The following is a 12,080-nucleotide window of genomic DNA, read 5'->3' on the forward strand; positions in this document are numbered from 1 at the left end:
ATAAAAGAAAATTGTTCGTTTTTATTTTCTTTAAATCTTGTTTGACGATTGTAACTTAAATAATGGAAATATAGCAAATGGTTGCTGTTTTTGTCCGGCCTACGTGATGATATGTTCAATTATGTATAACAAATGTTTTTATTTTTCTGAAGCGGAGAAATATTACAGTTCAAAACATCTTTATCCTGTGATGTTGAGTATGTAATAGTAGTTAGAGGATTAAGGCTAAAGGCTCAGTTTCACCTCATTTAACCCCTAGCCCTTGACCTAAACTGACCACTGCTGACAAATTAGAAAAACAAAACACGATTTGACGAAGTACTTCCGGTACTGTGAAAATCTTTGGTTTAACCAAAACAAAAAAAAAAAACAGGGGTTTTGAACCCGGTGAAAGAAAACAACATATTTTTAAATATATATCATATAAATGAGTCAAAAACAAACAGAAGAAAAGAAAGGAAATAAGGAATTATACTGATAGTATAAATCCTCAATATGTTACAACAAAATTGGTAAACTTAGGTTAAGAGCTCACTGTGCATCCTGCGACAATATAAAACAAAGTTTGTGAAACGTACTGCAAGTGCAAATGACATTCATAAAGCAATGATACCTAAGAAAGGTTTAACAGTTCCAGGATAAAACTATCGCGGACCAGGAAATCCTTTGGATAATGAACCTCCTGTTAATGAACTAGACGCAGTATGTTTGGACCATGACTTATGCTACGACAGTGGTGTAAAAAGTAAACGCGACAAACATTTCCAGCATAAATAAATCAAAAACATTTGGAGAAAAATCTGCAAAACATTTAGTTGTAAAACCAGCAATTATTACGAAATGTGTTTGTTTGTTTTGGGTTTAACGCCGTTTTTTTAACAATATTAATACGAAATACGAACTTGGACTCGGACAAAAGTAAAAAAACAAACAAACAAAAGAACGGGCAAAGGGGGAAACCTTTAAAATAAAAATAATGGGTAAATCCCCCGAAATAATCTGGATTGATGAATTTGCAGAAGGATTACATAAACCAATCAGACGAAAATTTCCGAAACGCAGAGTTATGGTATATGAGATTGATGATACTTGGTATGCTGGTTTAGTTGATATGCAAGATTTTTCCAAAATATAACAAAGGTGTAAAGTACTTATTAACCGCTATTGACGTGTTTAGCAAATATGCTTGGGTTATTCCATTAAAGAATGAAACTGGAATATCTGTTACTGTAGCCTTTACTAAAATAGTTGATTACATACAAATTTATTGGTAGATGAAGGAAAAGAATTTTATAATTAAACTTTTCAGTCATGTTTGAATAAAAATAAGATAAATATGTATCATATATTTAATGAATTTAATGAAGGGAAAGCTGTAGTACTTGAAATATTTAATAGAATACTTAAACGAATAATGTGAAAATAGTCTACAGCAAATAGTACTTATACTTAGGTAGATAATTTATCAGTATAACAAGAAAAATCACTGTAGTATAACAATGACTCCTAGACAAGCCAGTGTACGTTCAAATAAAGATACCGTTTACTTTAAGTTATACGGCAAATATATTCAAAAATACCAAACAGTAATCCGAAGTTTAAAATTGGTGACCGAGTCCGTTTAAGCAAAATTAAAAGATATTTTATAAAAGGATTTACACCAAACTGGACAGAGGAAATATATATAATTGATGGAATTCATAATACAAATCCCAGAAACATACACTAAAAAAATTCAGGGTTCATTTTATGGGCAAGAACTTTTACAAGAGATTTCTAGAATAGAAAAAGTTATTAGATGAGACTATAAGAAAAAAACAAGCTTTAGTAAAGTGGAAAGGTTATAGTGAAAAATTCAATAGTTGGGTTTCCTTTAGTGATCTTGAACAAATATAATTAATTAAAAAAAAATATATATATAAATGGGTGAAATTCTAATTTCTAATGCAATAGAAACAATAGATTAATTAATTATTCACTGCTTACAGAAAAAGTTTTATGATTGGTGTAAGTAAATTACTTGGAAACGGAATTGTACCCATAGCAAATAACAAAAAGAAAAAAAAACTTGTAGCACCATATCTAGTAAGCAAAAACAGTTAATAAAGTCTTGTAATAAAACAGCAAATGTAAAACTGACAAAAAAAAAAAGCAAAATGGGGGTTTGTTAAGTCTTCTTGCCAGTCTCGGAATACATTTGATTACATCTCTGTTAAGTGGTAAGGCGCAGGGTCAGGGTATACAGATTGATTCTCAACGAAGACTTATATACGAATTCCTTTTGTACCAGTAAAAAAAGTAAATTCAAGGGCCCTTAAGGGTGTTTCTCTTGTTGCTCTGTCTTCTGAAAAGTCATTGAGTACATACGTTTTTGGTTCTAAAGGTTTGCTTTTTATATATTTATACAAGAGCATTTTTGTGTTTTACATGCCATGCCTTTTTGTTTCCATTACGTGTGTTAGAGATTCACCTGGAGGGGATTACTTTTATTTACACTGTCCCGTGTCTTTGGAACATGGTGGGGGTAAGAGTGAGGTTGGGTGCGCACCATAAACCGGTTTAAGCGCCCCAGTGGTGTTTTTGCCACTGACCGTTCCAAGGCGGTGCCCCACTGTGTTCCTTTGTTTGTTCGGTTTGTCCTCATGTGTTGGCTTTGTGTGTGCACGTGTATGTGTGTGTTTGTGGTGTGCACGTCTGCGTGCTGTAGGTTCCGTTTTGGGGAGCCTGCGGTTTTGGTACGTGGCATTCCCTGTTTGATATTTGTCTTTGTTTTTTATTTCTAACTTTGAAATTAACAATGGGTAAAACAATTGAAAATCAAAAACTTTAGGGGCGTGTTTAGTAGAAATAATTTACCAAAAGCACTTTTGCACAGTACCAAGGTTACTGAGTTAAATAATGACTGTGGAATAATCAATTTTGATGATTATATCGAACCTTGAACACACTGGGTTTGTTATGTTGATAATATTAATTTCAGCCAATTCAGACCTCCCCCACCAAAGGAAATAGTCAAATATATACCTGGAGTTAAGTATAATAACATACAATATCAAGACAAAAGAAGTGTACGAGGCAGTATTAAGCGTATTATACGATTACTATTGTTTATTTTTCATAAAAATGTTACAAGATGGTATAACAATGTATGATCTATTGTATAAAATACTGAAAATTAACAATATAAAACAAAATTAAAAAAACTATCACTTCCTATTTCACATTTTACTAAAGCTGTTCTAATTTATCGTTTGTACTACTTGCAATTATCAATAAAACGATACGGGTGTCGCAAATATTTACTTGTTCAAGTAATCGGTACCGGTAGTTCGTCTGCAAAGCAATTAATCTGTGGTGTTTACATGTTAACTACGAGATAGATTTATATGTTATAGAGTCAGTACATGATCGGGTAAATATCATTTTTATGGTTTTTTTTCTCCCTTTTTTGTTGTAACATATTGATATAAATTATCCGTAAATTTTCTTTCAAACAATATATTTTTTATGTAAACTCAATATATTCTAAAATAAAAAAATATCGAAAGTACAAAAGCCTCGTCTGCTACATACTACTTTTAACCCCGCCACCGGGCAGATATCCGGCAGCGGGATGAACCTTCAGCCATCTCACCTGTTTACTCGCCCGGAATGAAGCATTAGTCCCTCTTAAGCCGTCCCACCTGTTGGCCCACAGCAGAATTACCTTTAACCCCATTGTTCGTAGCCTCTCGAACTTTCGAAACGGGTGGCTATTACAAATTGTAGGAAGATATCTATTGTGCGTGCAACCTTCAATTTGTAATAGCCACAGCTGCTACCATTAAGCGGGTGGAACAGGCGTCATACAGGACCTCTGAACCAAACCAGACTGCCATTAAACAGGCAAGACAGGCGTCATACTAAGCCTCCCGAAGATAGTATGTAACAGTCGAGAGATACTAAAGGCATTGAAAATTTTCCTTATCTGTTTAGCACTGCACTGTTGTGCAATCCAGTATGCTTATATTTATAAACATCGTGCGTCATCAATCAAATATGACAAAAATATTGTAAATTGTTTTTCGGTATGAGTTTAAAGGTTTCTTCCGGGTTTTGAATGAAATATTATCTAAATAACAAAATATATTTAAATATATTTTTCTTCACTTTGTTAAAACCTGCGGTTTAACCAGAGAGTTTCTCAGTCCTTTGTCAAAACTCATGTTATTTTAAATTTGTCAGCAGTGGTCAGTTTCGGTCAAATGTTAGGGGTCATATGAGGTCAAACTGCGCCTATATCCTTAATCCTCCCGAAGATAGTATGTAACAGTCGAGAGATACTAAAGGCATTGAATAGTTTCCTTATATGTTTAGCACTGCACTGTTGTGCAATCCAGTATGCTTATATTTATAAACATCGTGCGTCATCAATCAAATAGGACAAAAATATTGTAAATTGTTTTTCGGTATGAGTTTAAAGGATTTTTCCGGGTTTTGCATGAAATATTATCTAAATAACAAAATATATTTAAATATATTTTTCATCACTTTTTTAAAACCTGCGGTTTAACCAGAGAGTTTCTCAGTCCTTTGTCAAAACTCATGTTATTTTAAATTTGTCAGCAATGGTCAGTTTAGGTCAAATGTTAGGGGTCCGATGAGGTCAAACTGCGCCTATATCCTTTATCCTCTAACTACTTGTAATATACGTTATAAGTTGTTATGACTGCCAGAAAAAGATATATTGTTGGGACAGGGGACATTCTTCACGAGCGAATAACTGTTCATCGGCAACAGATAAGAGACAAAAGTAAGGACAGATACGGGGATGAAAGAAACATTCATGAGGAGTGTTCCCAATTCAAATTTTATATAATATACGAATGAAAAGTCAGTATGTGAATTAGGGGTGTAACGATACGCTAGTCTCACGATACAATACATATCGTGATACAGATGCAACGATACAGAACGTAATGCGATACACATTGAGTATTCATGTGATAAAAAAGTAAAACAAAGTTCCTACACATGGAAAGTACTTGAAATTTTGTTTTGAAATTAAAGAAACTATTTTAAATGTTACATTAGTTTGTTACTGCCTTTAACACTGATTGTATGAAAGTTTTCATTTAATGATTTTACTATTCTCTGTATCGTTTCTGTATCGTGAAACATGTCTACGATACGATATTCGTATATCCAGACCAAGGAAGGAATCGTGATATATCGTTACACCCTTAGTGTGAATTGACAACATTCAACAAATTCACCTTTTTAAAATTTCTTCCGATGGATCACTATTAATTTGCTTAGGGATTCTAATCGAATGATCTCTATATAGAATGTTGTTTATTTCAGAACATGTGCCGTTTTGATGCAGTAACATTTCAGTACTATCAACTGGGAAGGAAAAATTCTACTACGTAATATTCAACAATTGTTAATGCTTCTAACGAGGTTGAATCAAGAAATAAATTAGTATAGCACTTTTAAATTACAATAGTTATAGACATTAATAGCTCTTCGTTTGAAAATATCTTTCATAAAGCTAACCAGTCGACCTTTTTTTAAGATTCATACAGGCCTTCATTGGGTTTTATGGCCTGCAACTCCAGCAGGTTTGGCTCTTGATAACCCTACCATCGCCGACAAGCTTCGAGATGCTGGTTATGCTACACATATGGTCGGAAAGTGGCATCTAGGCTTCTTTAAAGCTGAATATTTACCAACCCGTCGTGGTTTCGATACATATTTTGGTACGAAAATTATTTATTTAGTATATGAAAACTTTAAATAACCATTATATGTATAATATTCAAACATACTATATACATAACTAAATATAATCTTTGACTTTGACTTTCATTAATGATTATGAAGATGATCCTGAATTATTTCTTTTAGTGCCGTCGTTTATATGACTGAAAAATTGTTGAAAATGACGTTAAACCCGAACATACACACTTTTCTTTCAGTGAGTAGGATGTAGGCAAATGCTATTGACTTTATTGTTTTATAGATACTGTATAATTTTAGCCGGCCGATATAAAATGTTTTACTTGATTAATAGTCTTTTTCAATAGAATGGCTTTAATTATAAATTACGTAATAAACTATGAGGTGGTTGTTTATACCTAAACAAATATGTAATAGTGGTAGTTTGGAAATATGGTGAACAATACCATGTAAAAGTTACATCTTTTTATTCGTTGGATAGTATCTGTATAGCACACAAGGGAAAGCTGAAAACATAAAACAGTAAAATCAGGAACATGAAACAATACAACTTGAAATACAACAAAAGCAAACGTTAAATTACAGTTTTCACAAAGTACATATCTCGCAGTTATTACTAAATTCTAAAAGAACAACTGCTAAATAAAATAGCTTACAGGATACGTCTATCAAAGGTACATTTAAATATTAAAACAGTAACGTGTCCAAAGGTAAGGACGCTTAACCACAAAGTACAAAATAAGTTCTAAAGGCACTTATGTTCAATAGCATATGATTCTCAAGAATAATATATAGAGGGAAGTGCATATTTTAGTCCGTACAAAAGGTTGGTATTTGTGCAAACGCATAACTGACCAATGAAAACGTCTCCTATCTTACAAAACAAGCTCATATGCTCGAGTGGACACATGCCTGGACATGATATTACTCATATGGAGTACAACACAATACAACTGATCACAGAGTACAGACATGATACAACGGACTACGGCGTGATGTGATACGTCATATACATAGAAATATAATGCACGAATTATTTTATCAATTTAAGCAAAGAAGGGAAACTTGACTTTTCTCCAAACTCCCTTACTTTGTTAAAATGGCTGTGGCATTCTGAAAGCTCAGCATACTATTTATAAGAGACATTTAAATTCTGACTTTCCGAATATCAAAGTAATAAAATGTGTACGACCAATTCAAAATTAGTAAACTTAAATAGTGAACAACGGTGCATGATCCATCTAGGGCAGTATGTAACATTCTGACAGAAGTTGCCTCTCTTGAATTACGTAAATCGGTATCTGTCTATGTTTTCTTTTAGCAAAATCAATATTGATATTAGCTCAGCTTTTCATTCTAAAAGAAGGAAGTAAAGCCATAAAATTATATACAAAAATATATAAGATTAAGTAATCAAATGATAGAGAAATCATTAAATCAGAATTATCAAATTTTACCGAAACTTCTGAGAATACATTCAGCAAAGAATTTATTTCGCAATGGTAGGCAATGATTTATAGCTGAAAAAGAAGTTTCATATGTCTAAATAAAACAACTTCAAAATGTATAATGTGTAACGCTGAAAAATGAAAACTGCATATTCCTGAATATTGCAGCTCATTTCCACGCATAATCTGCATTTATCAAATACCTGTGGCAAAGAAATGATACATTTGGTTGTTCTAGGTTACAAACATCAAATTTATAGGTTATGAAAAACAAAAATAAATATCAAACAGGGAATGCCACGTACCAAAAACGCACCCTCCCCAAAGCGAAACCGACAGCACGCAGACGTGCACACCACAAACGCACGCACGCACGCAAACATACACACACACGGGACAAAACGAACACACAAAGGAACACAGTGGGGCACCGCCTTGGAACGGTCAATGGCAAGAACACCCCTGGGGAGCTTAAACTGGTTTATTGTGCGCACTCAATCTAACTCTTATCCCCATCATGTTCCAAAGATACAAAACAGTGTAAATAAAAGTAATCCCCTCCAGGTGAATCTTTAACACGCGCTATGGAATCCAAAATGCATGGCATGTAAAACACAAACATGCTCGTGTATACTGTGAAATCATTAATATTCGTGGGGTACTAATGTTCCTGGATTTCGTGGTTGAGTCAATCCACGAAATTTAATCCCAACGAACAAGTAAAACTCCCATTCATTTTGTGTTCAAAAGTTGAAATCCACGAACTCATATCCCCACAAAATTGCTGTTTGACCAAAACAACGAAATTTCATGCCCACGAAATTAAATGATTTTACAGTAATATATAAAAAGCAAACCTTAAGAACAAAAAAAAAAAACGCATGTATTCTATGCATTTTCAAAAGACAGAGCAAAACAGTTCAGTCTGAGTAGTATTCAAAAACTGCTTATCATAGAGTCCTTCCCATCTTCCGTCAGACACAATCAAAGAGGGAATCGTAGTGTCCAACTGTACACGGGATGAACACTAAGCATGCGGTATAAGACTAATATAGCGTTCTCGTTTACACCTGTCGCGTCTGAGAGAAGAAAATGTTTGTGGTGTTACAACTAGTGTTACGACTGGAACTCGTGTACGCAATGACTTGTTGGCAAACCAAAATTTAGTGAATCTGGGACAAAATGTGTCACAGACTGAGTTTGAAATAAAGAACGTGAAATCTGTCTAACACTAGTAGGTGGACTGGGTGAATGACCAAAGGGTAGATTTATACGAATAGGAATGACGTAAATATCAGCGCTGGAACTGGAACTAGAATTTTCATCATACTAGAAATCTTGCGGCGAAGCAGACCTAGATCTGAACTAACGGACTGGTTTGGGTGTAGGTGAATCCTGGATGACGGGAATTGAAATGAAAGGGAGTAACAGATTCCGGTGTTATATTATTATTATTATTATTATACCAGATTTATATAGGTTTTTTTTTGCTAAGTTCTAATAGGTCCCTTGTGGGTTTCTAACTGAACCTTATACACTAGTTCGCTTTAGTAGGTGATATCAACTACGACATAGGGTTCGTCTCCCACTTGTCAGCCGATTTGATCTTGCAATGGATGTGTAAGCGTCTAACCAATACAATTTCACTTGTGTTTAACTTGTTCTCACGAACTTTGCGACCGTGCGCTGTTTGATTCTGCTCAGCCTTTTTCCTAGCGGCATCACCAGCAACGCCCAAATAAGGCACTCTTGTAGTTTTTTGTGACATGTCCAGGTGCACTGTCATTTCTGGGAGAAAATCAACAGAAAGGCGGCGGTGCTATCCGAATATTAGAAAATACGGGGAATATCCCTTTGAACTGATTTTGGTGCATTATATGTCTGAACGAGGATTGGAACTCTGCCCAGTTTGCTTTCTTGTCATCCGACAATGCCCCCGGAATTTGAAAAAGTGTTCGATTAAACCTTTTTTGGGGAGGTTTGCCCATGGGATGGCAAGGGGTAGTACGGGTCTTGTGGATAACTATGACCTTGGTCTGTGTGTAGCTGTTCTGAGAAGAATAGTGAACAATGAAATGTTCATAAAGCGCTTTAGCCGTAGTGGTAGCCTTCTGATTTCTGCAAGGAATAGCCTTGGCATAACGGGTAAAATGGTCAGTTATAACAAAGACATCCTCGTAACCAACTTTGGACTTCGGGGCTCTTCTTACAAATACAAGGTTTACACAAAGAGACTCTAGAGTTAATATCACGTACGATTCCTGGTAAATAAAATCTCTGACTAGCAAATTAGTTTGACTTCTCGCAGCAAGGATGACCTGTTTCATCGTTTATTCCTCGGAAGGCAATGCACTTATACTGATAATGTAGAAATGTTCGCGGGCTTCAAATTTTTGTGATATTCGCGGTGATCTGCAGTCCTCCAATTTACGATAACCTCGATTATTTCTGCATAAATTTCTACTTATATGTCACATTTTTGCGCAAATATTGACACTCTCCTTCTAGTCAGTAAATGTATGCATGAATTGTTATTGTACATTTGTTCCTCCATGTATATAATAAATATAAATGACTTATTAGTTATAGTAATGTATTAAATTATTGAAAAAAATAAATGTTGTGTAGTGTTACGTTTTACCAACATACTTGAAAACATGTAAAAATAAAAAAAAGGTCAAACACGGCATTCAAAGCCATCAAACAAATCTTGGAAAGCACGGTGATTGACTGACCATTAGATGGCTTTCTATCAGCTGTGAAAACTTTTGCTATTCAGATATACTTTCTGTCTCGATTAAACCGGTTTTCAATTCAATTATTTTATAAACTGTCAGTATATATTTGTTTGCATACTTTTTTGACAGTGCTCGACAAATTTTGACTAAATTCTATACCCCTTTGAGTGTTTGTATATATAGATGTTGACTGAAACAAAATTGTAATGTCACGGCTTATATATAATTAACAACGCCATTTTTTGTTTCTCATTTTTAACCACATGCAAACTTGTTCATGGCCGATTACAGTAAACAGTCTGGGAATTATTTCGGCAGTCTGTTTGAATTTTAACGAAATGTTTTCTGAGTGAATTCATCTTTGTAAAAGTCAAAAATAGACTCAATCAAACGGGGTCTGTTATTAATTTCCTTGGGTGCATTGTATGCATTCAAAGGATAGATTAATTAATTTTATAAGCCATCACAATACCAGTCTTTAAGTGCCGCTTGGCGGTCATGAAAAGTCTCCCCCGTAGTTGGATTAAGTGTTCCTTTGAAACCATGGAGTCAGTTCAATATATATGTAATAAAAGTCAACTTATGCCGGTGCTACGCGGGTGTGAGAGGTGTTGCACTTTCCATTACCTTTCGTGGACAGACTCAATCAACTGAGCCTGCCATTATTTCGCTTGTTTTTCATTTTATGAAGACAAAGGAAGACTATGTCGCCGAGATGGAATTAAAAAAAGAGGAGATCAGCCTGAACCAAACTTTCGTTTGTCATGCATACACGGGATCCTGTATACGCAGAATATACATTATATGTATATTTTCCGTACATATGTAATATACGAGTTTTCCATAGACATGGTGTTTATTCGTGTCCTGCTTAAACATAAACTTTATTTCAATGTATTCGAAGGGTCTAACACTTTTTTTCCCGTATACTTACCGTATTTTAGAATATACGGAACACGTATACGACCCTGTATATTCCGGATATACGTAGTATACGGATCCCGTCATATACGGACTGCGATTGCATCTAATATACGAACCAGTATTTTCTAATATACGGGCTTCGGACTTTTTTCTGTATGCACTTGATATGGTTAGCATACAGATCCCGTACTTTTGTTATATACGGCGAATATACGGAACTGTATTTTTGATATACGGACTAAGAACATGTCCCATATATGCATGGTATAAGAAGTATACGGGTCCCGTATTTTTGTCAAATACGGACTGTATTTGCATCTGATATACGGAGATATACGGACCTGTATTTTATATACGGGCAAGGTTTTTTCCCGTATATGCAAGACATACGTATTATACAGATCCCGTATTTTTGTCACATACAGACTGAATTTGTTTTTCGTATACGGAGATAACACGGACCAGTATTGTTAAAATATACGTTTACCAGACATTTACCGAATATGCAGTATGTGTAGTAATTTTCTTCTATGTGCAATGATTTCGTATGGGAAACACACTGAAAGATGGCATAGAATGAAGGTTAAACATACCTGGGGCAGAATACGATATGTTAGAAAAAAAGCAAGACAAAGACAGGGTATGAGAAAAAAAAATGTCATAAAGGGAGACAAGTCAGATTAAATTAACATTTATTCAGCTGTAATATTTTTTAAAACAGTTTATTATTACAAATTATTTTAACCTCTTGTCCAAATGAAATAAGCAGATCATGTAAGAAATCAATAACTTGACGCATTTCTTGATGTTCTTTTCTATATAAATACTTAAACTTCGCACATTTAATTCTGCGCCGTTAACCCAACAAATCAATTTAGTATCACTTCTTTTATTTTTGTTTGTACATATTTTCGTTATTCTCATGAATGTTGATCACCGCTATAGGCTTTTCAATTTGCCGTCTGCTAAGAAGAGAAGTATACCCCATCTTATTGCCGTACATGTATTCAAAGCAAGCGCTTTGAAAAGACGCATGCTGTATTCTGTGTTGAAATTCGATATGTAAGCAGGCTACATTTGATGCACCCTATGGAAATATTCAGTTTTCTGATCTCAATAAGTGTAAGCTTTTATCTGTTAAGAGAGTCACTGAGAACGAATGGCACATCCGGGCTGTCTGTCAGTATCTATTTACCAAACTAGTAGACAGTTCTCACATAAGCATATTCTCTATCGTGAAAATGAATCA

The 12,080-nt window shown here is 34.5% G+C and overlaps 1 protein-coding gene across 2 annotated transcripts in view; it reads left to right on the plus strand.

The window, feature by feature from the left end:
* Positions 1 to 12,080, plus strand: part of LOC123544967 (arylsulfatase J-like) — a 129,692-nt gene that overhangs the window by 15,846 nt on the left and 101,766 nt on the right. The window contains exon 2 of one of the 2 annotated variants that reach the window (XM_045331153.2): positions 5,558 to 5,741. In XM_045331153.2, coding sequence (XP_045187088.1) covers positions 5,558 to 5,741 — 184 coding nt within the window. Of the gene's footprint in view, positions 1 to 5,343; positions 5,742 to 12,080 lie in introns of both variants that reach the window. The other variant, XM_045331161.2, reaches the window with a different exon arrangement.

Source organism: Mercenaria mercenaria, chromosome 15 (genome assembly GCF_021730395.1).
Source record: "Mercenaria mercenaria strain notata chromosome 15, MADL_Memer_1, whole genome shotgun sequence".
NCBI classification, from domain to species: Eukaryota; Metazoa; Mollusca; class Bivalvia; order Venerida; family Veneridae; genus Mercenaria; species Mercenaria mercenaria.